The following is a 27066-nucleotide window of genomic DNA, read 5'->3' on the forward strand; positions in this document are numbered from 1 at the left end:
AAAAGAATGAAATTAGAACACTCCACAACACCATACACAAAAATAAACTCAAAATGGATTAAAGACCTAACTGTAAGGGCAGACACTATAAAACTGGTAGAGCAAGACATAGGCAGAAGAGTCTATGACATAAATCACAGCAAGATCCTTTTCCACCCACATTTAAAGTAATGGAAAAAAAAATGGGACCTAATGAAACTCAAAAGATTTTGCACAACAAAGGAAACCATAAACAAGATGAAAAGACAACCCTCAGAATGGGAGAAAATATTTGCAAGTGAAGCAACTGACAAAGGATTAATCTCCAAAATATACAAGCAGCTCATGCAGCTCAGTATCAAAAAAACAAATAACCCAATCCAAAAATAGGCAGAAGACCTAAATAGACATTTCTCCAAAGAAGACATACAGATGGCTAACAAATACATGAAAAGATGCTCAACATCACTAATCATTAGAGAAATGCTAAACAAAACCACAATGAGGTATCACCTCACACCAGTCAGAATGGCTATCATAAAAAATCTAGAAACAGTAAATGCTGGTGTGGAGAAAAGGGAACCCTACAGCACTGTTGGTGGGAATGTAAATTGATACAGCCACTATGGAGAACAATATGCAGGTTCCTTAAAAAACTAAAAATAGAACTACCATATGACCCAGCAATCCCACTACTGGGCATATACCCTGAGAAAACCATAATTCAAAAAGGTACATGTACCACAATGTTCATTGCAGCACTACTTACAATAGCCAGGACATGGAAGCAACCTAAATTTCCATCAACAGATGAATGGATAAAGAAGATGTGGCACATATATACAATGGAATATTACTCAGCCAATAAAAAGGAACAAAACTGAGTTATTTGTAGTGAGGTGGATGGACTTAGAGTCTGTCATACAGAGTGAAGTAAGTCAGAAAGAGAGAAACAAATACCATATGCTAACACATATATATGGAATCTAAAAAAAAAAAACATTCTGAAGAACCTAGGGGTAGGACAGTATTAAAGACGCAGACGTAGAGAACGGACTTGAGGACACAGTGGGGGAAGAGGAAGCTGGAATGAAGTGAGAGAGTAACATTGACATATATACACTACCAAATTAAAATGGATGGCTAATGGGAAGCTGCTGTATGACACAGGGAGATCAGCTCAGTGCTTTGTGACTACCTAGAGGGGTGAGATAGGGAGGGTGGGAGGGAGGCTCAAGAGGGAGGGGATATTATGGTATATGTATACCTATGGCTGAATCACTTTGTTGTACAGCAGAAACTGACACAACATTGTGAAGCAATTATACTCCAGTAAAGATGTGAAAAAAAATGTCTCAACATTGAAGTAAAAAGATATACCGTGAAAATCATTCTTAATGGTGAAAGACTGAATGCTTTCTCCCTAAGACTGGGAACAAGGCAAAGATATCCACTCTCACAATTTCTATTTAGCATTGTGTTGAAAGTCTTAGCCAGTTCACAAAGGCAAGAAAAAGAAATAAAGGCAAATATGTTGAAAAGGAAGAAACAGAACTTTCGTACCTGGCCAATGACACAATTGTCTGTGGAGAAAATTCCAAGGAACCTCCAAAAGTACTCCCAGAACTAATAAATGAATGTAGAAAAGTTGCAGGGTACAAAGTAAATATTCAAAAATCTATCAGATTCTGTATTTCAGAAATGAACAATTGGAAGCTGAAACAAAATCAAAACAACAACAAAATAATATTATTTAAAGCCAGTACCTACAGACGTCCATAGCCTTTGCAGATCGGGTGGGGAAGGCTTCAGCCCATCCTGTGAAAGTGTCAACAAACAGCAGAAGATATTTATATCCTGATTGTGGGGGCATTTGAGTGAAATCTAACTGCCAGTCTTCCCCTGGATATGTCCCTTGGTATTGAATTGGCCTGAGTAATGAAGAGGGGAATTGGATGGGCCTGTGGGTTATTATGGGCACATAAATCACAGGCAAGTGTTGCTTGTTTTACTGTTCTTTTAAGCCCCTTCCCTGAAAAATGCTTTTGCATCAAGTCCCACAGTACATTCCTCTCTTCCTGACTCCCAGCCTCACCATATCGCATTCCACAGGAATGGCGAAACTAGTATCAGGGTGGTAAGAAATTTTCGGGATTTAGGAACCTCAAAACTTTGCTGCTAAATGTAAAGCACTCTGTATAAACTTTATTGTTGTTGTGTTTAAGATAAATACTAGGAAAGTTTACCTTTTTGGTTGCTATTTTAATTGAATATTTAAAAAATTATCTAGTTCTGCTTGATTTGGTAACTTTTCCAGTCAATTATTTTATGGTTTTTTTTTAAAGAACTACATTGGATTTTTAAAATATCAAAAGTAACATAAGCTAATGGTAGCAAATCAAAGCACATACGTTTAAAAAGAAGAAGCTAATAATTCTCCTCCCTTTCCCTTCCCACTCTTGTGTGTAATCATCCATTCTTCCGTACTTTTCTCTATTCTCAATAAGCAAAAATAAATATACATGTATGGTCCTCTCTCAGCCATTTTTTGTACAAATGGGATTAAATCAGCTACTTACATGTCAACTTGTTCAATCATGGGTATGTACCCATGAAATTATTTCAATAACAGGATAATATTTCACAGTTTGGCAGATTAGAAAATACCACAAATTCTTTGCTAATCCTTCCACTGAGTGGTAGAATCTAATGTCACTCTTCTTAACTTTGGACTGGACTTGGTGACTTACTTGCCTAATCAATAGATGGAGGCAGAAGCCATGCTATTTAAAGCTTCTACCTTCGTCTCTTGGAACCCAGGCACCATGCTGTTAGGAAGGCCAAACAGCTCCATTCAGAGACCCCCATGGAGAGACCCATTTGGACAAGATCCTAGGAACATGCTGGGTGAGCACCCACCGAGAGCCAGCACCAACTCCCCAGTCTTATGAGCGAGTGGTCTCCAAAGTGGCTCCCCTTCCAGCTTCAGAAGAGCTGTAGCAGCTGATGTTGCCCAGAGCAGGGGTTGGTTGTTCCTGCCATGCCCCATTCAAATTGCTCATTCATGAGCAAAATGAATGATGCTTATTGTTTTAAAACACTAAGTTTTGTGGAGGTTTGCTGAAAATCAATAAATAACCAGAATGCAAATAATCAGGATATCTAGATATCTTAATTTACTCTTTATGAAACCATTCCCCTCTGTATAAACATTTCCCTTTATTTCAGGGTTTTTCCCCCCCATGACTTCTAATAATCCTGCAACAAACGTACAATAAATAGTACTGCAGGATCTGTTTACTTCATTTGATGCTGTTGGTTTTTCCTCAAACATCCTGTGGGGTTTTTTTATGGTACATGATTTATAGAACAGACATAATATCTGGGTGTTTCTAAACTTTCAGGCTTGCCATGCTGCTCCTTCAATCCTTCCCATTCTATTTTTCTGATGCTTTTTATTAGTGACAGATGCTGACTCTTTTTCCCACACATTAAGAAAAACACTTAGTTTGATTTTTAACAGAATCAACAGGATGAGTCATGGCATTCTTTAAAGTTTAATCTCTCTTTTTAGAACTCTTTGAATTGCCATCATGCTACATCCAGTCTTTTACATGTTTTAGAAAAATTAGTGCAAGCAGCGAAGGCAATAGTCTTTGAAAATGCTTTCTGAGCTCACAGAATCTGGATTCTTTGCAATTTATCCAAAACCACTGCATTCTTTTTCTATGCTCTGCTGAGAAAACCAATGTTTTGGCAAGTTTTTTTCTCCTCTTCATTATTAAGGTGATTTCAAAACGTGAAGCTGGCTGTGTGTGCAGTTGGTCTAATTTCAACAAAATTTGTTTGCTGCTTTTCAGATATGGTACATCAGAATTGATTTGGTGCTTCCTGTGGCATTATAACACCCTCATGCTTCTTTCAAGCTTCATGAGAGCTAAAGGTGACAATTCCACTGGAACCATATGATCCGTATTATTTTGGCCCTTTAAACTTGGAAATCTAAGTTCAAGTTTCTGCTGCTGCTTGCACTTTGACTAGAGGATACCATGGGGAAGGACTCCACATTCAAATATGAAATAAAGAACCCAGTGAGGCTGGGAAGTTGCCAGGGAAAGCTGGCTGCTTACCAAAGACTTACAAGGTTCATTTACCTCAGTACATTGATCACATACAAAACCTTAGTCTCAGCATTTTCATTAGCAAGGGGGAAAAATGGACATATCTCAGTAATAATCCCACCATTCAAGATAACACTAAAAGGTAGCACAAATGAACATTACAATGCCAGCTTCTTCATGTAATGACTAATGTGGAATGTAATGACTAATGTGGAATGTACACACATCAGAAATCCCTCTGTTTTGTTACATAAACATCTACCCTGGAATGTAATAACTAGAGCAACCAATAAAGAATCTATGCAAGGAGATACACTAAAATTATAGATAAATTAAAGTGAAATTCTTAAAAAAATGTTCAAGTGACCCAGAAAGCAAGATAAAGAAAACAGAGAGAGAAAAAAAGAGGAAACAAATAGAAAACAAAATATAAATAGGCAGACTTAATCCCTAACATATCAACAATTACATTAAATATAAATTGTCTAAATACACCAATCAAAAGACAGAGATTCATAGAATTGATTAAAAAATGACCCAATTATATGGCAGCTACAAGAAACTCACTTCAACTATAATGATATAATCAGGTTGAAAAATTATGGAAATAATATTATATATAAACGTAATCAAAAGAAAGTTGAAGTGAATATGTTATCACATAGACTGGACCTTAAGGTAAAGAAAATTACCAGGGGCTGAAAGGGACATTTCATAATGATAAAAGGATATAGCAATTCGAAATATGTATGCACCAATCAACATGGTTGCAAAATATGTGAAGAAAAACTGATAAAATTAAAAGGCAAAATCCACATAGTTATTGCTGGAGATTGCAATACTCCTTCCTCTCTACAACTGATAGAGCCCAGCATCAACCAGCAGGATCTAATCAACATTTAGAGAGCACTCCACCCAACAGCAGTGGAATACACATTCTTTTCAAGAACCCATGGAATATTTACCAAACTGAACCGTCTCCTGAGCCATTAGGTGGACTTCAACAGATGTAAATAAAATAACTGAAATCACATGGAATTTGTACTATGGTGGACTCAAATTAGGAATCGATAACAAAAAAATAACAGAAAAATCTCCTCACTCTTAGAAACTACACAACATACTTCTAAATATTCCATGGCTCAAAGAGGAAGTATCAAAGTTTAAGTATTTAAGTTTAAAAAGTGCATCGAACTGAATGAAAATACAATATATAATAAGTTCTGGGATAGAGACTTCTGCTTCTGGAAAGATGGAATAAATGTACTTTTTCTTATTCCTCCCACTAAGTTCAGGTAAAAGCCTTAAACATTATATATAAAACTAACCTAAGATGACTCTGAAAGGTGGAGAGAAGAAGACAGATCAGTTAGGGAACTTCGGTCTGGAGAAATGACATGGTGATGTGTTCCCTGGATTTTTCTTTCTGTCTCATCTATTCCACACCTAGTGCTAAAGAAGCCAGCAACGTGCTAACAGGAAATCACAGACAAAAAACAAACAAACCAAAGAAACCTGCATTCTGTAACCAGAGAACCAGGAAAGGGTCAGCCTAGCAAGACAGAAAATGTTTAGACAATAACCACCCTACCTCAGCCCAACTTTACAGAAACACCTGCAGCCCAGCCCACCCCTTGAAGGCAAGGGCCAGGTGCTGAGCCTAGCCTTTCATGTTTGCCAAGCTGCAACAAGATGACATAACTGGTCCCCTACAGGTGCGTTATGTTGGGGAAGGCCAAGTGGGAGGTCAGGACTTTGGTTCTCGAGGAGTGCTAATAAGGCCCTGTCCCCCTGCAGTGCCAATGGAGGCCACAAGAGGCTATAAAAAGGCACCCTGCTTCTGTGCCAAGGTGGTGTCAGTGGGCATCGTAGGGAACTGGGCCTCCCACCCCTGCTCAGCAGTAATGAGGGGCCCTCCCTCCAGGAGTCAAAGTTGGCCAGGTGGGAACCTGAACTTCGACTCCCACCTGGCATCAGCGAGGTGGAACCCTCTCTCTCCATGCAAGTGGTGTCAGAGGAAACCTCTAAAACAAAAGATTTAGATAAGATCCAATTTCACAATGTATTAATAATATCTCAAATGTTCAGGTTTCAATAGAAATCCATCATACCAAGAGCTAGGAAAATCTCAACTTGAAATGTAAAAACTATCAATAGGGCTTCCCTGGTGGTGCAGTGGTTGAGAGTCCACCTGCGGATGCAGGGGACGCGGGTTCATGCCCCAGTCCGGGAAGATCCCACACACTGTGGAGCAGCTAGGCCCGTGAGCCATGGCCGTTAAGCCTGTGCATCCGGAGCCATGCTCCGCAACGGGAGAGGCCACAACAGTGAGAGGCCTGGGTAACAAAAAAAAAAAAAAAAAAAAAAAAGAAAGAAATTGAGGAACAGAGGCGTTAACTCTTTTGCCTAAGATACATCAAATAAGTGGCAAAGCCATCATCCAAACCCAGGTCCTCTTGTTCTAGTATCCATTCCTCTGTCCACTCTGTTACGCACACAGTGACCCTATGGTCACCTGACTCCACTCCTAGGTAATATATTTTAGAACTTTGTTCCAGAAAGCATATACAAAGATGTGCCTTACAGCATTGCTTGCGAATATGTGTGGACAATCCACATGTTTATGAACACAACAATAGAAGATATATTAAGACATTCACACAATAGAATTTTACACAGCAGTTAAAATTAATGTACTAGAATTACATGCAACAATATATACAAATCTCAGAAACATAATGTAAGTGAAAAGCAGAAGATCGTTTCTGGTAGAGGAGTACTTAAGTAAAGCTACAAAGAAGTAAAACTAAATGATATATTGTCTAGAGGTACGTGCCTTACAGTAAAAACTCTTTTTTAATGAACAAATGATAAAAATAGTAATAATAAGTGCTTGCCTCTGGTTGGAATGAGGAGGAGGTAGACAAGGCGGAACCAAGCTTACTTTTTCTGCCTTGGTTCTTAAGTTGGCACGTTGGTTGATGGTTCAGTATTGGCTTGATTATCATTCTTTATAACATCATAAATGTTAAATATAGTGTTTGGTTTGTATCAAATATAGTAGAATAAAAATCTTTAAAAATTAATGAAGAACAAGTTCAGGAAAGAACAGTAAGACCAAAAACTGGTTCTTAGAAGGACTCTCCCACCCCCCCAAAAAAAATCAAACCTTGGCAAACCTTGATCCAAAATAATAATAACAATAGCAACAACAATAATACAGCAACAATGACCACACTGGAAGAAAGGAAATATAGCTATTGATATAGAGGAAATGTATTAAATTTATACAATACATAGGCTTTATTTTAACAAATTTGAATTTATACAAAATTGTTTTTTAAATAAATTTTAAGAGCCCCAAATTGATTCAGGAAATAGATTTTTTAAAAACCTAGAATAAACTGATATTCATCAAATGTTTACAAGTAGCCGAGCGATGAATGATGGCCAGTTTGGACAGCGTGCTGGGCCCCATTCCCCGTACTGCAGGCATTAGACTCACCTGATCCTTTCTACCACCCTCTGAGGTGGGAGCTACTATTGCCTTTATAGATTTTACAGATGTGGATACTGTGGGGAGGAGAGGTGAGGTAGCCTCCCAAATTTAATCAACTTCTAAGTGAAAGGTGGGACTTGAACCCAGTGAGCTTGGCTCCAGGCAGGGATTGGAACCCAGCTGGTTTGGCTCTAGAGCCTGACATTGTGACCACCTTGCTGGGCTGGTGCTGACCTGCAGAGGCTCCCCATGCCCCAGGAGGCCCCAGACTCGGATATCACATGGTATCCTGGAGGCGGGCACACCCATGCAGATAAATTGTGCCAGAGCAGAGACAACACGGAGAACCCCCAGCCCTCATGTGATGATAATGCAGAGGCAGGGTGACGGTGGGTACATCCTGACGTGTTTTCTGTAGCAGATGGGGAGGCTGGAAATTGGCCTGCTGGTCATGGTAATTCACAGAACTCGAGAGCTTACTATCTGCCCTCTCTGCCCCGTCTCAGCCCCACGGTCTCCACCGGCCACTCAGCGGCCCTGCACTGGGCACTTCTCTGACAACCTTGTTGGACAGGTGATCATACCCTGGTCCCTCTGCTAGTGACTCCTGCTCCCAGGAGGCTGGGCTGGGGTTCAAAAATCTGGACCCTACAGCCGTATTGCCAGTAAAGATAATTAGTGTCCTCCTCCTGCCTTAGAAAACCAAACAGAACTTCCTCCAGACAGAAGATGACTGATTACATAAGATTGTCCAGGAACAATGCTCCTCCTTTACCCATACTCACTCAGGAGCAGATGCAGAATTTGGCATGGAGGCCGGGTAAGGGCACTTTGCCTTTGTATTCTACACTCTTCTGTTCTTTTTTTCCTCCAAGAAATGAATTCATGTTATTATTCTGATACCAATTCTGCTGTGTGGGTTTTACTCCCACACCACCAAGCAATTCTCCAATACCAGCTGGGTGCTCTACAATTCAACTCGGTTCTTATACTATTTACCTGGAGCGGGCATCTGATCCCACAGGGGAAGGGTTCAGTCCTACAAGACTGCCTTCCCCCTGCCCCGACACACATTTCAGATGCCAATCAATTCCAGGCTGTCAGCGGTGCTTCTGACCCACTGGCTACACATCAGAGGTCCCCAAAACTCCCCACATTGGGTTCAACTAATTTGCTAGAGTGGCTTACAAAACTCAGAGAAATAGTTTCTTACTAGATTACTAGTTTGTTATAAAAGGATATAACTCAGGAACAGGCAGATGGAAGAGGTGCACAGGGCGAGGTGTGGGGAAAGCAAGGAGCATCCATGCCCTTTTTAAGCCCTCGACGCTCCCGGAATCTCCACATGACCACCAGTACGGAAAGCTCTCCAAGTACAGTCCTTTCGGGTTTTATGGAGGCTTCATTACATAGACATGATTAAAATCATTGGTTACCAGTGACTGATTCCACCTCCAGGCTCTCTCCCTTCCCCAGAGCATGGGTGGGGCTGAAAGTTCCAACCCTCTATTCACTGGATGGTTCCCTGGCAACCAGCCCCTATCCTTAGGGGCTTTCCAAAAGTCACTTCATTAACACAAATCCAGGTGTGGTCAAAAGGGGTTTGTTTTGAATATCAAGACACCTCTATAGCTCTTATCACTAAGGTAATTCCAAGGGATTTAGGATCTCTGTGCCAGAAACAGAGATGAAGACCAAATTATATATATTTCTTATAAATCACAATATCACATGTGGGTTGTGCAAATTTTTTAGAAAGGTAAAAATGGCTGGTGCCATTTACACAACAGAACTTTTATAAAGGACCAAACTTAACTAACACAATAGCTGCATGGTCTGCACCTGGACCATAGCAGGTACTCAGAAAGAACATTATTTTGTCAATTTAAAATGCTTTATAGAAGTAGATGAAGTGAGGTGTTGGGATCTCAGAGCCCCATGACCTTCTGGGAATCATCTGCAAAGATGTGGGGACCGTGAGGAGGGCAACGTCAGCGGCATGGGGTCAAGACACCTTCCCCCTTTTCTTTTTTGCGATACACGGGCCTCTCACTGTTGTGGCCTCTCCTGTTGCGGAGCACAGGCTCCGGACACGCAGGCTTAGAGGCCATGGCTCACGAGCCCAGCCGCTCCGCAGCACGTGGGATCCTCCCGGACCGGGGCATGAACCTGTGTCCCCTGCATCGGCAGGTGGACTCTCAAGCACTGCACCACCAGGGAAGCCCTCACCGCCTTATTGATGGAAACAGCCCCTTGCACTCACCGTGGGCCAAGTACCTGGAAGACAAGACGGAGGAGAGGACCACACCAGCATTCTGGGAAGAATGAAGGAGGGAGCAGAGGCTCTGCAGGAAGGCTCAGCTCTGGTGTCTTGTCTGCCCTGGGCCCCTCTGCTAGGCTTGCAGGACCTTACCTCAGCACCTGTGCCAAGCTGGGAACTTTCTCCTCGCTTGGGAAATTGCTTTTGTCTTTCCACACACGAGGAAGCTGAGGCCCGCAGGCTGAAGTCCGGCTGCCCAGCTTTCTGGCTCAGGGCTCCTGCTCCTCAAGTGCGCGTGGGCCCTTGGCTGCTGCCTCCCACCCACACCGTGCAGTTTGCAGGGCTGAGGGCCAAGGCCAGACCAAAAGCCACCAGGCAGTTCCTTAGAGTGTGCTGTCTGCAACACCCCCAGTACGAATATTTTAGGCCCATGTCATCAATACCTGAGCAATTCTAGAGCCGCTGAGGCCCTGGCCTGGGAGGAGGTGTTAGTGGCTGGGGGCCTTGGCATCGTCCCCTGTCCTCTGCTCTGCGAAACTTGGGCAGGTCATGCAGACCAAGCAGTGTGCAACCTGGGCCCAAGGAGGGAATTCCATGGTTTTGCCGTCCGGCTTTGGCTTGCCAGGGGTCTGGCTTTCCTGCTCACTCTGAAACCACCTAGAGAGGGCCTTTGGGAACTCTCTGAGGCCGCTGTTGGTGCTGCCAGAGCTGAAGAGTGTGCAGAGATAAGGCCATGAGGCCCAGGGCCTGCCCCAGAGCACAGAGAGCCTGGACCGCCCATTCTCAAACTCTGGGGAGAGGGAGGGCCCACTGCTGCTTTGCCAAGAGGCAGCTACCTGCCAGGGGAGTTGCTCAAGAAGGGATGTTTTTAAGTTTTACCCATTTGTTCATGGACTTAGTAAACATTGGCCAACCACTAGTTCTTCCTTACAAGGGTGACCAGTCGGGGGCAAGGTCACTTGGCCCTGAAGGGCAAATGATTACCTGCAGAGGAGTCTACCTTCTTGCATTATCTATCAGGGAAAGCAAAGAATTGTATACAGAACATTCAGAGCTGCTTGAAGATGTTGCCACACTTGCCAGATTTTGGAGCTGCGGTTTTCCTTTGGGCAAAATCTCGGAACCACCAGCAGGAGAAGAAATCTCTGGGGAGGAAGGTCAAAGTCATTATGTGGCTCAAACAGTTACTTTGGGGCGCCACCTAATGGTTAAAGGTCCAAACTGCTCATCTCAAGGTCAGGCGGAGGTAGGGGTGGGGAGAGCGAGGATGGGGAGGGTGCAGGCAGAGAGGTCGGAGGGGAGGTGGCTTTCCCCACCGTGTGGGCTCTGAGACCTGGGAAGAGCACATGCACCAAACGTCACTCCAATCCTAGGACCCGACTTTGCTTCTTTCTCTGACCCCGCTTGCAGCCGTTTTATTGGGCATACTCTGACATTCCTGGTGGAAATGCAACGGGACATAGCTCGATGGAGATAATTGGCGATATCGAGCAAAATCACGTGTGCTTTTACCCTTTGACCTGGCATTCTAGGGAGCCATGCCAAAAATACTCTGGAAAAATAATGATAATAATAATACTAACGTGTGACGTACTAGGCACTGCAGGATTTTTCGTTACAGCAAAGGACTCAGAATAACTCAAATGCCCATCACAGGGGCCTGATGACATATACTGGCCTACATCCCCACAAACAATTCCAGCCAGTGGTCCAGGCTCTGCAGTGGTGACAAATAACACTCAGAGCCCAGTCTGGAGTGGGGCTGGTCCCTGGGGCGGTGGGGAAGGACAGCAGGGCGAGCCCAGAGCCCGTAGTTAAGGAGCCGTCTACCCACACCTCATTCCTAAAAGCCAGCTTTGTGTGCCGACTTTGTGTGTCCACCATTGTGTTTCCCGCGTCTGTGGCCAGTGTGTTCCTGCTGAGCGCCCACCTTGTGTCTTGATTCTGTGTGCCTGACGTGGTGTACTCAGTACTGTGTGCCTGGCATTTGGCACCAGGCACTGTGTGTCTGACGTTGTGTACACAGCCCTGTGTGCCAGCTCGTGTTTGCCCGGAGTTGTGTGCTCAGTGTTGTGCATCTGATACACTGTTGTATGTCCAGGGTTTGTACCTCACACTTGTGCTCAGCATTTTGTTCCTGGTGTGTGTGCATGCCTGGGACCGTGTGTCCAGTGTTGTGTGCCCTGTGCTGTGTGCCTGGTGCTGTGTGTCTAGTTCTGTGTGCCCAGCATTATATGTTGCATGGTGTTGCCTGGCGTTGTGTGTCCGGAATTGTGTTCCTGGAGTGTGGACCTGGCCTTGTGGGCTGAGAGTGTGTGCCCGGTGTCGTGTGCCTGGCTCTGTGTTCCCAGAATTTTGGTCCTGCCGCGTGTACGCGGTGTGTGCGTCTGGCACATACTGCAGCCTTGTGAGCTCAGTGTTGTGTTCCCAGATATCGGGCCTGGCCTGGGGTGCCTCCCAGGGGTTGTCTGGTGTGTGTGTCTGTTGCTGGAGGTCTTGTGCGTAGCACCAGGTAGTGTGGGCCCACTGTTGTGTGCATGGTGTTTTGTGCCCTATTTGGGTTCCTGGCAGTTGTGCCTGGTGTTATACTCTGAGCGTGTGCCAGGCTTCTGTGCCCCAAGTGTGTGTGCCTGACACTCGTGTCAATGTTTTGTGCCTGGTGTTACGTGCCCCACAGAGTACGCATAGCACTGTGTTGTGGCGTGTGTGTCTGGTGTGTGTTACTAGCATATGCTCTTGCCATGTGTAGCTGGCATAGTGTCAGCTTCTGTTCCTGCTGGGGGCGCCAGGCATGTCCCCGGTGTGTGTTCCTATCGCGTGTGCCCAGCTTGCTGGGCTGTCATTGTAGGCCTGACTTTGTGTGCCAGTGTTGTGGTGCTGGTGCTGTGTGTTTGGCGATGCATGCTTGGTGTGTGTGTCCACTCTCGTGGGCCTGGAGTGTGGGCCTGTGTGTGGCCAGTGTTTCCTGCCCAGTGTGTGTGCCTGGTGCTGTGTCCTGGTGACGTGTGTCCTGTGATGTACACCTTGTGTCTGCAGCCTGGGCACTGGCGAATGTGCCCGGTGTTGTGTGCCCAGCCTGGCACGTGTATGTGGCATTGTGTACCTGGCGCCCAGCGGCCCCATTGCGCAGCTTAGTCCTGACTCATACCTGCTGGAGGCACTGGTGTGGCTGCGCCATCCTTCTGCAGGGTGGGGTTCAGGGCCCATCCTGGCCTTGGCCCCATGAGGGTCCATGTAGCCCTTCCTCTCCATGAGCTCACATCCCTGTTAACACACTTCTGCTTGGAAGACTCCCAAGTTTAGCCTCTTCGGGGGATCAGCCTCCATCTCAAAGACACCCCATTCATTTGGGGAGTCCCAGCAGGGTAAGGCCCCATAGCAGGTGACTCACGCAGGCCTCGTCTCCTGGGCCTGGTGAGGCTGCAGACAGAGCGGAGTTCTTGGAGAGGCCTCAGGCCCGGTCGGGCGCTGCCATCCAAGCCTGAATGCAGAGGAGACCTGTTCCCCCAATTCTGTGTTGTCCCCAAAGCAGCATGACTCCCAGCTCACATCTCACACATCTCCCTCAAAAATCACCCCTTCGTCTCTGCTTCCCTTTCCCTGTGGGGCACAGACGGAGTTCCCAGGGCCTCCTTGCAGGGTGAACCCCTGCTTCCCTCTCAGGCCCTCCTCCTCTTATCCCCGGCCCCCTCCCGGGCCCCCTCTTCGCACGCAGACATGGGCTTGGACGGCCCTCCAGTTCCCAAGGGTGATGTGTGTTTCCTGCCCAGGAAGGGTGTCTGCGCGGTATAAGTTCGCGGGCCCTTCGAGGGCCACCATACATCCAGTCCTGCATGCCCAGCCCCCTGGGAACAGCAGCAAAACCCAACACCAAGGCTAAGGACAGGCTGTGACAACATATCACATGCGGGGCCTTGGAATTTTGAGGTGATTGTAGATTTCTGTGCAGTTATATGTTCGAATGTCTCAATCAGACTTTTTTTCTTATTAAATTTTCCCAACTATTACCTAGCTTTGCAAAAATTAGCTATTTGTACTCTGAGGGTCATGAGAGGGGCCGTGTAGAAAGGTTTGTTTTCTGAAGCTCTGGGACACTAATTTCATTTAAGCACCAACTATGACAGGGGTCATGATTAAAATCAAGGATTAGAAACACTGTCTTTGCCTACTAGCAGCCTGTTTCGCACCCATGAAACTTTTATTTTAAAATATGAATTTGTAACCAAAAGTATCACATTAATAAAAAAAAGGAGGTGGCTTTCCCTCCCACCTTGACTGGGCCCAGTTCTCAGGTCTCCTGGCTGAGCATGACACCTCCTGATGCAGCCACCAGGTGGCAGAGCCCACTCTGTCCAGGGAAGCAGGTCCTCTGTCACCTCTTCCATAGCTGGACGAGGGACCTTTGCCTGTTGCAAGAGCCTGTCTCATCTCAGACCCCTTCTGAATGGGGATAAGGGGTGTAGACATCAAAGTCAGTCAATGACTTGGACCTCCAGACAAGCGGAAGAAGTGAACGTCATTCAAAGCAGGGAGATTATCATACTAAGTGAAGTAAGCCAGACAGAGAAAGACAAATATATGATTTCGCTTATATGTGGAATCTAAAAAAAATGATACAAATGAACTTATTTACAAAACAGAAACAGACCCACAGACATAGAAAACAAACTAATGATTACCAAAGGGGAAATGCGGGGAGGAATAAATTAGGAGTTTGGGATTAGCAGACACAAACTACTATCTATAAAACAGATACCTAACAAGGACTTACTGTATAGCACAGGGAACTATGCTCAATATTTTGTAATAATCTATAAGGGAAAAGAATCTGAAAAAATAGACATATATGTACATAAAACTGAATCACTTTGCTGTACACCTGAAACTAACACAACATTGTAAATCAACTATAATTCAAAAAAATTAAAATAAAAGCAGGGAGTTTAAAAATGTATAGAAAAGCACAAACCCAACTGTATAACAAGCATTTACAAAACGTGTGTGTGTGTGTGTGTGTGTGTGTGTGTGCGCACGCTTTCATACGATTACAGAGCAAAACGACTCACTTGGGCTATTGGATGCTTTAATTTTAATTTAATGTCTTAAGATCAGGACTTGCCTGTGTTTCCCCGCTGGCCGTCGGAAGCATCCAATCCTCCACCTCTGTTTATCTCCTTAATATGAGGGTCTGGGTGGGAAGGGGCTCAGAGACTGCATTCTCTGGGACTCTCTGACTGAAAGGAAGTCAACCAGAGACACCCCCTCCTGAAATCTCAGGACTGTTCAGGTTTGAAGCAAACCTGACATAGGTGCTGTTGTCTGGGGCTCAGCTCTCTGAATCCTGCAGCATCCTGACACCACAACCCTTCCTGCTCAATCCTGGAGGCTGTGCTATGGTCCTGCCCTGACTCAGGTTCCCTGCAGTTCCTGAGATGCTGATGTTATTTTTCTTTTCAGTGCTCTTATATATGTCTTTTCTTCTTCTTTCTAAGCATACAGAGCCCTGTGGGAGGTACTGTCGTGTGTTAGGACCATCGCTGACCTATACCCACCCTATCAGGCCTGGTTCAGTGCCCTCTGTTCTGGGAAACCCTCTACACTCCCGGGGAGACCCCCAGAGCTACCCTCGTGACCCAGAGCTCAGGGAGCACACGTACTTCAGTCCTGCGCTGGCCTTGGCTCTGGGGAGCACGGGAAAGTGCCTCTCCCACAGGGCGAGGGCAGGGATTTGCGCGTCTCTTCCGACGTGTGTGAGAAATTAAATCTCATATTGTATTTTGCAGCTAATTATGTCCATGCTCTGTCTCATCCGGTTCAGCTTAAAGCACCAAAGTCCTCCAGAGTCCCTGCTGCCTCGGGAGAACTCGCTGTGCTCTATGAACCTTCCCCGCTGCTGCAACTTCTGGAAAGGACCTTTCAGAAAACAGGCTTTTGAATTTTTAAATTTACATTTAAAAGTAGTTGTTTGATATTTGAATACGGTCAGGCTCTGAAATTGTGTATTCTAATACAGAATGAATGGAAGGTGGTCGCATAGAGGGCATTCAACTAAGAGATGAAGAGAGTGACAGCCGGTCTGTGACAAGGTCACTGTAGCCAGCCTTCGAGTCCCTACGATTATCTGCACTGAGATTCAGCTTGTGTGAGGACCGGGACCTTCAGGCTGGGATCTTTACCTGAGGCTACAATGGAGGACAGGATTGGGCCTCGGAGAGTCCTTGTTAGTCTGAGAGTCTCCTGTGTGGTCTGTTTGCTCTCTGACACCCTTTTACATCCTGGTCTGGGTTATTCCTTAACCTTTACTTCATTTCTGAACAGCTCACCACGTTCTCAGAAAGGAGAGTGAGTTGAGTTACAAACATTGGTCTGTGCGGTCCGGTTGGTGCCAGGCAGTGCTGTGATCTTGGTATTTTAGAATGTGTCTGATGCGGGTTTCTGTCTGGTCTTTGGGAAGACCCACGTGGAGCCTACCACAGTTCTGGAGAGTGTATGTTTATTGAGCAGCAGAGGATTCACGGGTCATGGACGCAAAGAGCGTCTTGCTTTTCCAGTGAGTTCATAAAGGAAATGGGCCCAGTCGGAATCTTGAGTGGGCTTGGGGACTCACAGATGGGACCTCGCTCACAGAAGGAAGGTTTTCTTTTCAGGCTACAGGAGAGGAGCGTGTCGAGGACAGAGGTGGGGCCGGCCCTGGGTTGTACAGGGTGGTGCAGGATTCCTAGTGATGATGCAAATGATGCAGGTAGGATTAGAAAAGGACGACAGGAGCCAGATCCAGAAGGTCTTGATCGGAATCGGGATCAGGGAGGGGTTTAAGTATTTAGGTAGCTTGCTTAATAGTTTTGGTCCTATGCGCAACAAGCCAAGTGGGGAAGGACTGTAGGGCAACCACCGTGCACCGGTCCTCGTGGGAGGTGAGACACGTGTGAGGCAGGCGTGGAGAGCAGCTGGGATGTGAGGGCTCGATGAAACCTAGCTCCTGATTGGTCAGGGAGCCGGAGAAGGGGCTGGGATCTGGGGCTTCCAGCTTGCGCAGGAGCAGGGAGGACCAGGGAGTCATGCAGAGCTGGAGCGTCTGGCTGGCTTGTCCGTTCCGTGGTTCATCTTGGTTTCATATATTTTGTCATATCTTTTACCTGTGTGTGAGGAGCAAGGGGACCTTTTCCCAATTAAAGGAAAAAATATTAATCCTTTTTTTTTTAACAGCTTGCCTTAGTGGCTACTGTTAGGACGTGGTATGTCAGCCTAAGGCTCGTAATTTCATTAACTTGGAAATATTAACGTATGGACAAAGTGCAATGTGAAGCCACTTATACATTTCATAGCTTGACATTGTTGAATGTATTAGGGAAACAGTTACTTAACATCTCAACCTGGAGGTATCGTCTAGGGAGGGTGAAGGGGGGCGACGTGCCAGTGGGTATCAAATGTGCAAACCGGTAAGGGAGACCTAGATGCGCCTCTGTTTGGCAGATCTCTTCCAAGCTGTGCTGTGCGGGTTAGGATTGAGTGGGGAATAAAGATGGTCCAGAGTCAGGCCTGCCTCCCCCAGTGCTGTGGAGGAAGTGGAAAGGCCCTGGTCCTCTTCAGGGTTGGATGTCTGAGGTTTTTGCTGTGGCCTGTTCCCAAGGTCCCTACCAACCCCTATTCCTGGTGAGAGAATGCTGGATACCCAGGGACACCCTGACACTCGGTTCATAATTACTGAGGAAATGCTGACAGAATTCCAACTACACACACACAGGGGATCTTTTAGTGATCAGCAGAATAGCCCAAGAAAGTCATTAGGAAATTACAGGCTGAATATTAGCTGAGAAAAGGCAGGAAATTGAATGAAGTCCGCATGAGGGCACAGGAAGGCATTTTTCTAGCTGTCTGCTCAGAAAGGTCTTTGAAGGATGGCAAATCAGTGTGTCGGAGATGAAATTGGGCCCTGAGATCAGCCCCTGCAAACAACCCGTGAGAAGGAGGCTAGCTGGCCAAATAGGTAGCCTTCCTGGAGACCTTTCCTTTCTGCTGCATCTTTGCGGTTGGCTCAGAATCCAGGTGCATGAATCCAGCCAATTTACAGTGGGCAGAAAAAGTGTGCAAGAGTTCAGTTAGAAGATTGCACACCCGGCTGTGCAAATCAGCCGTAAACACTGCCTGGGGCCTCCATCCCCGTGTCCAGAAAGGACAGGGAAAGCGCTGTCAGGTCCACCCTGCTGAATGCTAGAACCCCAGAGGGAGCCTGCACTCTGTCCATAGAACTCTACTTATATCTGCCAACAGAGAAGTTCTCTGCCAGTATGGTGACTATAAATGAGAAGATTTCAGGTAAGCCCGGGATGACAGAAAAATAAGGCAGACAACCTGAGGTTGTGTTTCCCAGGCCTTCTGCCAGGGGCCTCTTAAATATCTCTGTCCAACAGTGGAGGCTGCCTCTCTAAATGCCGGAGGGCTCCTGACTCTGGCTTCATCACTGGATGCTCTGTGCTCTTTCCTCTGTGCTTCTTGCCTTTGACCGGAAGCACTTCTCTCTTAAGATGTGTTCAAGCGACAGTCACGACGCAGTCGTGTGAGTCTCGGGGGTGCCTGCCGGCTTCCCCCTGGGGTCAGCCTCACTGCAGTCCTTCCACCCCTGTAGTTGTTTTCCCAGTGAGCACTCTGCCACGTGTGTTGACAAAGGGACAACCAGAGCAGATGTCAGGAAACCAAGTGGGGCCTGCCCTGTCAATCACCCTAGAGAACAACCCTTCCCTGGGGAAGGTGTGTAAACCAAAGACACTTTGTGCCAGACCGGATAGTTGAGGCACTCTGAAAAGCTTCTTGTTACAAGGCTGCACGTGTGCACATGTGTATGGGCACGTGGGGTGGGGAGGTGGTGTGCACAGGGAGGAAGGGACAGAATGGAAGCAGGACTCAGACAAGGGTTCCTTTGTTTTTCTGATTATCTGCTAAAGATGACGAATGTCAGGATTATAGAGGATCAGAAGTGGGATCTCCAAGCTCACTCCCCTGACTTTAGCCAGGAGGCGGGGGGCGGTGGCGGGGTGGGGGGTGTACTGAAAATCCAGCTGAAAGGCCCCAGGACTCACATTCCAGCCTCCTGAATCCTACTGCACCACCTACTCCTGCAAGTCCTGGGGATGCAGATCCTGATAGGGCCACCAACTACCCTGCGTTCTGCACGGTGGCACTTCCTCTGCCACTCTGCTCCCTCCTGGATGGATTCTGCACGGGCCGCTGAGCAGGGTGATTGGGGTGCCACCAATGTGTGCAATCCTCCCAGCCTGCCAACGCAAGCTGAACTGATTCCAATTATGTTAAGGAAGCTGAAGATAACTCGAGGTTCTGTTGTATTGAGTCCTTTTCTAAAGTGAAGGTCATTTAAATAGATTACAATTGTATATTCTTGGCCATTTTCTGTTGGCTGGTGGAGGGACTGGGAGGAGTGAATAATAGAGTCGATTCTTAGGGCGGAAAATGGCTTGTTTCCGGCTCATAGGAAGTTCCGTGGCTTTTGAAATATGATTAAGCGTGGTGTAAACGAAGCCTTGGCAGGTGTTCAGTGCAGCAACACTACTCTGCAAATCTGTTCTGCCCCAGGTCTGAGTTGTGTTCTTGGGATATAAAGCTGAGTGAGGCATCACTAGTCATCTTTCAGCCTCACGGCAAGCAAAGGAGGTCCCTGGTGTCTTGAAAACGCAGAAGACAGAGCCACTGACACTTCCAGGAGGTAGATGGATCAGAGGAAAGCTGTAGGGAGGAGGCAGCCTTTGACTGAATCTTGAGGCAAACCAGGTGGGGTCCAGGACAGAGGAGGCAGAGGGCCATGAATCCTCGGGCTGGTTTGGGTAGCCAGAGGCTGGAAGGCAGACTGCCTGGTCGAAGTGGCTGGACTTGAAGGTGGACGGGCAGGGTGGGTCTCCAGGGGCACAGTGCTTTGAAGAGGAAGTATGTGGTCTGTGTTTCAGAACAAGGACTCTGACAGCGGTAAGAGGATGTGGCAGGGCTGCTGTCATTGCAGGGGTATTGGGAACTTTGTGTGGACGACACAGGACTGAACCTGGCCCTGCAGAGGAGCAGAGGGACAGGAGTGGTGGACGTGTCTGGGGCAGAGTGGACGAGACTTTGGGGAGGAGAGGAAAGGAGGGCTTGGGGACACAGCTGAGGTCCCCAGCTTGGAGGCCGAGGAAGGACAACACTTCTGGGTGACACAGGGCACTTGGCAGAGGTGGCAGTTTCAGGGAGAAAAAGGATGCACTCATTTATTTTTCATTTTTTATTTTAGAATAATTAGACCTACAGAAAAGTTTTTAAACCAGTACAAAGAATTATTATAAACACTTCACACAGCTCCCCCTAATTGTTAATAATGGTATAATTATCAAAACCAGGAAGTGAACATGGAAACAATACCATTAATTGAGCTTCAGACTTCACTGAAATTTTATCGGCCAATGTGCCAGGTTTTTGTTTCTGAGTTGAGGTGCTAACAGACAAACTTTGGTCTCAGGGGAGTAACACGTATAACGAGACCTTTGTTTTCTTTTTCCATCAATGCTCTGTACTTTGCTTTGCTGGCCTTTTTGGTGGATATATTCTTTATACTATTTCTTTTTCAATCCCTTTGATGACATTTTATTTTACATATGTATACACATATATCCAGTATATACACATATATCATATTGCATGCCATCTCTCCCTCCCCTCCACTGTCTCAGAATTGTTTTTATTTGCAAGACTTAAATCCCCTTACCTGTATTGTAAGAAATGTCTTAGGAGTGTCAGCTACCTAACACCACTCTGCGCCCCCATGGCACTGTCTGCTCCATCAGCCCTGCAGGTAGAGGCACCAGCACAGAGTGGGGTCCTCAGAGCTGGCCCTGCTCCTGACTGTCTGGCCATACACAAGCATCCTGTTACACTTTCTGTTTTTGCCCTCCTGACTCTTTCAGTTTCTCTACTTTTTTCTAAACAATGGTATCTTGTGCTCTTTCTCTTTCTCTAGTGATTTTGAAGGAGACATTCTCTTCAAGCTCCTAGTGGTTGCCTTTAGGTTGGTGGAACTCTCCTGTAGGTTCTTACTGACGGTCTCCATGCTGTCCCACCCAGGGGACTCCTGTGGCCTTCAGCCCATCTTCCTTCCCAGTGATCTCTCCGTGGCACTTTCCAGGATGCTGCCTGTGCACTGCTCCCCTTGCTGTGCCCCTCTCCTGCTTCACTCTGCAGGTTAGATTGCCTCGGGCCTTGGGCCTGGGATGGTTCCTCGTCTCTCTCTGCATCTGTCCCAGGTGACCTCCTTCATTTTATTGCTCTAAGTTCCGTTCCCCATCCACATCTCCAGCTAAGATCTCTCTTCTGAGCTTCAGATTTCTGTAGTTGACTGCCCTCTGGAGAGCTCAGCTTGGATGTCCCACAGGGAGCCCAAACCTAACAGGTTCCTGACTGCACACAGAATCCCCACTGCTCTCCTGGCCCTCACTCTGTGTGGCCGTTCTTTTTTTCTCCTTCCCTTCACTCGCCACAACCAAATCATCAGCAAATCCTGCAGATTCTCTCTATGTCTACGTATCACTCATTCACATCTCCCTGGTTCCCCATCACCCACGAATAGCTCTTCTCTGAACAATTGCAAAAGCCTTCTGAATGATCTCATTCACTTTCCAAAGCAGCCTCTACTCAGAGGGTGGACTGGGCTTCTGTAATTGAAAGCCAAATTATGTCACTTCCTTGCTTAAGGAAACATGGGCTTACCTGTTGAAGATGGGAGTGCAAAATGTTACAGAACATAATGCAGGGCAATTGGGAATTTGTATCAAAATGACAAATGCACTTACCTTTTGATTCAGCAGTACCTTCTGGGAATTTGTCTCCTGCATGTGTTTGCACACATGGGAAGTGATATACATACAAACTTATCCTCAGCAGCACTGAAACAGCAAAGTATGGCAAACAACTCAAAAGCCCACCAGTAGGAAACTGGATACATAAGCTGTGGTCTAGCCCCACAATAGAATTCCTTGAAGCAGCAGAAGAAACAAAGATTGAGGAAGCTCCCATATGCTGCTATGAAAATATCTCCAGAAAATCCTGTTGCATGAAAAAAGCAAGTTGAAAATAGTATTTCATAGTATGCCATCTTTTATATAAGAAAGAAGAATTTATGTTTGCTTGAGGTTGGGGTTGATAAGGTAGACAAGAACAGGGGTAGAAGTGGGCTTCCTCATTGCATTCTGTGTTAAAGTGTTTTGATTTGATTTTTGAACCTTGTTGAATATACTATTGATAACACAGGCCTCCCCTACACTAAGTGCTCAGTCCCCTGCCAACCTCAGTTCTCTCCTAACTTCAGGGCCCGCCTGAAATGCTCATCGCCCTTCTTGAGCAGCTGGGTCTTCTCAGGTTCCAGGGTGCAGCTTACATGCCACCCAGAAAGGACCTTGCTGACCAAGCAGCACACAGGAGTTTGTCTTGTTTCATTATCTGCCCTTAATGTCCTGTTTGCTACATTCATGCAACATTCTGTACAGTTTGCAATTTCCTACTTTGTTGTTAGTTTGTTTATCTCTGCTACTCATCAGTTAGTCCAAGAGAGCAAACATCACTTCATCTCATTCAAAATCCCAAGCTTTCAATATGTTTCTTGAGAAAATGAAAGAACATGCTTAAGCCTGTATTTATCTGATCAAATTTTTCTAGCAAAGTCATGAACGAAATTACTTTTCTCCCCCATATTGATTGAAGAATTTTGCTCACTTTACCTTCTTTTGGTCTTTCAATCTCCCTTTGAAAGTTATATAACTGATAGTTAACATTTAAAAATTCATTTAAAAGAAAAGAATTTTGAATTGTGCATGAAGCTTTGTTACCATATTTATAACATTTATTTATACCCAATCCATATGTTCAAACTATTTCAATGTTTAACTGCCAACTCTTCTATGACTTTTTAGTTCTTGTTTTCATGGGTTTTTTTTTCTATTTTCATGTTTCTCTCACTCTGCTTGAATAATCCTTTTAAGATTTTTTTCACCCCTCAGGAAGTGTATGGAAGTGGTGGATTTTCTGAGACCTGGTAATGCTGCCTTTCCTTGTGACCCAGAGGTTGTCTGAATTTTACATTCCCTCTTCCCCACCTATTCCTTCCAAGGCTCAGGAGACACTCCAGGGCATCTCCTGACATTGGCTAGCACAGAGTTTTTAGTTTCTTTCTTGTTAAAATGTAAAAATGTCACTAAGGTTTCTGTATTGTTCTTTTTGCATTAGTATTATTTGAAAATAGGAAGCCTATCATAAATGTGGATTAAAATCTTGGCATTTGTAGCAACACAGATGGACCTAGAGATTATCATACTAAATGAAGTAAGCCAGGCAAAGACAAATATCACATAATATCACTTATATGTGGTATCTAAAAAAATGATACAAATGAATGTATATACAAAACAGAAATAGACCCACAGACATAGAAAACAAACTTATGGTTAGCAAAGGGGAAAGGTGGGGAGGGATAAATTAGGAGTTTGGAATTAACATATATACACGACTATATATAAAAAAGATAACCGGTAAGGACCTACTATATAGCACAGGGAACTATACTCAATATTTTGTAATAACCTAAGGGAAAAAACCAGAAAAAGAAAAAATATATATATATAACTAAGTCACTTTACTGTACACCTGAAAATAACACAACATTGTAAATCAACTATACTTCAATAAAAAAGATAGAATTAAAACAAAACAAAACAAAAAAATCTTGGGTTTTTGCTTTTGTTTTGTTCAGGAAACATTTTTCTTCTGCAATACCAGGAACTATTATTTTAACTGGCATGGGAGGGGATAGATATTATTAAATTTTAATTCTAAGGAATTATTTTATAATTTAATTTTATAGGGTCTGAGTAAAGCATTAGCAATTAAATTTCCCAGTTTATTTTTTATTTTATTTTATTTTTTTAATCTTTATTAGAGTATAATTGCTTTACAATGGTGTGTTAGTTTCTGCTTTATAACAAAGTGAGTCAGTTATACATATACATATGTTCCCATATCTCTTCCCTCTTGCACAGTCCTATTTGTTTATTTTTGTTTATATTTCATTTCTCTAGGAGAAGGGTCAAAAGGGATCTTGCTGTGTTTTATGTCATAGAGTATTCTGCCTATGTTTTCCTCTAAGAGTTTGATGGTGTCTGGCCTTACATTTAGGCCTTTAATCCATTTTGAGCTTCTTTTTGTGTATGGTGTTAGGGAGTGATCTAATCTCATACTTTTACATGTACCTGCCCAGTTTTCCCAGCTCAACCTAAGAGTCAATGTTGTGCAACTAGGTTGCTTTCTTAAAAATGAAGATGTGGGTCCAAGCTACATGCTTCCCAGGAATCTATATCACTTTAATTTTCATGGCACACTTGTGAGGTCTGCGATGTGAACACTTAGCAGATCTAACTCTAAATCTGCTAGGATAATCTTGGAGTCAGGAGATCACCAAATCTTTTGATGATTTGCAAGACCCATTGCTCCCAGCTGATGCTGCAGAAGAAAAGTAAAGCTACCTTCTAAAGTGAGAGCTAAAATTAGTGTTGCTACCCTACTTTTATAACAAAAAAGAGGTAGCCTGACCTCAAATTGATGACATATTTTGAACCCATTGGAAAGCTCAGGTCACAGAGCAACTCATCAGCCCAAATGTAAGGAGAGTCAGTGCCTGCGGGAAAGAGGAGATGCAAGTATTCACTCCTCTGGGGTCTATTCAACTGAACCCAGATAAATTCAGCTAGAGTTGTTGACAAATTAGTTACCATCAAGTGCAGGCTGGTGAGACAGTGTACAACCCCTGGGAGGCCATAGAAATTGGGAGATTCAGGATCCATTTGTGGGCTCTTTCTCTGTTAACACTACCAGGCACTCACAGTAAAGATCAGAAGGAGACGTGAAATACCTGTTGTTGTGCAGTGAGTGAGAAGATGAACAACCCTGTGAGAAGGCAAGAAATCCCACCTGAATCTTTCTGCTCCATCATCACCAAGGAAAAGAGCCTTCATTCGTGGGCAGAAGGGCAACAAATGCTGCTTCTTTTTGAGAATTGGTGACAACTCATTGAATGTGTAGGAAGGGAATAGGGAGTTGGGTGCCACCTAATTCAAGGGGTGAGGGGGGTGGGGTAAGAAAACCAAGAGGGCCACACATATGAGACCCAGGGTCCCAGTGCAAGCCAATGACAGAGGCTTAATTATAGTGACAGAGACTTCAAACCCCACCTTCCACTGCTATGATGACAACGTTTAGATAAAAAGTGACTGCAGAATGCTCCAGGAGAATGTGTGGAGAGACACTCTGTGAGTCAAAGTTCAAAAGGAAGATCTTAAATTCAGAATCAGATGTTGCTATGGAAAAAATTATTCCCCTTATACAAAAGGAATCTTTACTGGAATTTGAAGACTGGGTTGCACTGAGAGTAAACATAACAACGCCAAGTCTCAAACCAAGCCAAATCCTAACTAGATGAACTCAAATCCCCACATGAAAGGTGTATCAAAATAAAAAATTGATTGTTATCTAGGCATGAAAACTATTGTCCTACATAAGATGGTCAACTTTTGGTAAAATATTTTGAGGTAATGAAAAGGCAAGAAAACAACACTTAGAAGACATACAAAAATCATCAGAACAAGACTCAGATATGACACAGACGTTGGAACTATCTGCTAGGTAATTTAGTATAATTATGATTAATATAGTAAAGGTGGAAGCTATGAAAAATCAGATGAGTTATTTGAACAGAAAGATTGAAAGTACAAAAGAGAACTCATGGAAGTACTAGAAATTTAGAAAAAAGCAGGATAAAGAAGCCTTCCATGGACTACTGATGCTGAGGAAATAATGAACTTGTAGATAGGTCAATAGAAATTTCTAAAAGTGAAGAGAGAAAGAGCGAGAGAGAGAAAGAAAAATAGGAAAGCACATCCAAAAGTTGGGATAATCAAACTTTCTAAAATATGTGCTATTGGAATCCCAGAAGAAGGGAGATAAAATGGAGAAAGAAAAAAATATTTAAAAAATGGTAACCAAGAATTTTCCACAATTATTTACAGACACCAAAACATAGATACAAGAAGCTCCCAGAACCTCAAGAAGGATAAATATCAATGCACACACACATGCAAACACAAACATGTCCCTATTCATATCACACTCAAACTGCTTAAAACACAAGAAAAAGAGAAAATTTAAAAGGTAGCTGCAAAAAAGGAAACACTAAGTGTAAGGAACAAAGTGAGAATTAGAACAAAGTCAAGAATGACAGCAGACTTCTCATCAGAAACAGTGCAAGCTAGAAGACTATAGAGTGACATCTTTAAAGTGCTGGGAAAAAAAACATTAACCCAGAATTCTATACACAGAGAAAATACCTTTTAAAAGTGAAGAAAAAAAATAAAGATATTCTCAAAGTAAAACTGAGAGAATTTATTGCTAACATATTTGCACTGCAGAAGAAAAAAAGTAGTTAAGCAAAAGAATATGATAACATATTTAAACATGGAATCTACATAGAAATGAGGAGTTCTGGAAATGGAATAACTTAAGGTAAATTAAAAATATACATATTTTTAAAATGTTTAATTGCTGTAAGAAATAGCTGTCTAAAGCAGGGTTGGGAAACTTTCTTTAAAGGGCCACATTGTAGATGGCTTGTGGGTCCTATGGTGTGTGTTGAAATGACAGGTGACCCTTGAACAACACAGGTTTGAAGTGTGAGGGTCTCCTTATATGCAGATTTTTTTCAGTAGTAAATACTGCAGTATTACACTATCCATATGTTGAATCTATGGTTGAATCCATGGATACAGAGGAACTGCTTATACAGAGGACTGACTTCAAGTGGATAGATTTTCAACTGCATGGAGGGTCAGCACTCCGACCTCTTGTTGTTCAGGAATTAGCTGTACTTAGCTCTGCTGCTGAACTGAATCCATAAAAATTACATAAATAAGTGGTGTGATTATGTTACAATAAAACTTCACTCACAATGACAGCCTTTAGCCTGTAGTTTGTCAAGCCCTGGTCTAAATCAAAGAATGGCAATTCAGGCCTCTACATGCGACCCCCTGTGAGCAAGTGAAACTAGACACAACAAACAAAAAAAACCAAAAAAAAACAAAAAAAAAAAGAATGGCAATTCAGTGTGTATTTGTAGCATATGCAAAAGCAAAAGG

General features: G+C 44.3%; 1 protein-coding gene across 1 annotated transcript in view; it reads left to right on the plus strand.

Annotated features, from left to right (window-relative positions):
- Positions 1-27066, plus strand: part of CHRNA7 (cholinergic receptor nicotinic alpha 7 subunit) — a 223545-nt gene that overhangs the window by 11435 nt on the left and 185044 nt on the right. Inside the window, exon 2 of the mRNA XM_024754293.1 lies at positions 12896-13022. Coding sequence (XP_024610061.1) covers positions 12896-13022 — 127 coding nt within the window. The remainder of the gene's footprint in view (positions 1-12895; positions 13023-27066) is intronic.

Source organism: Neophocaena asiaeorientalis, unplaced genomic scaffold, assembly GCF_003031525.2.
Source record: "Neophocaena asiaeorientalis asiaeorientalis breed wild unplaced genomic scaffold, Neophocaena_asiaeorientalis_V1.1 scaffold743, whole genome shotgun sequence".
Taxonomy (NCBI): domain Eukaryota; kingdom Metazoa; phylum Chordata; class Mammalia; order Artiodactyla; family Phocoenidae; genus Neophocaena; species Neophocaena asiaeorientalis.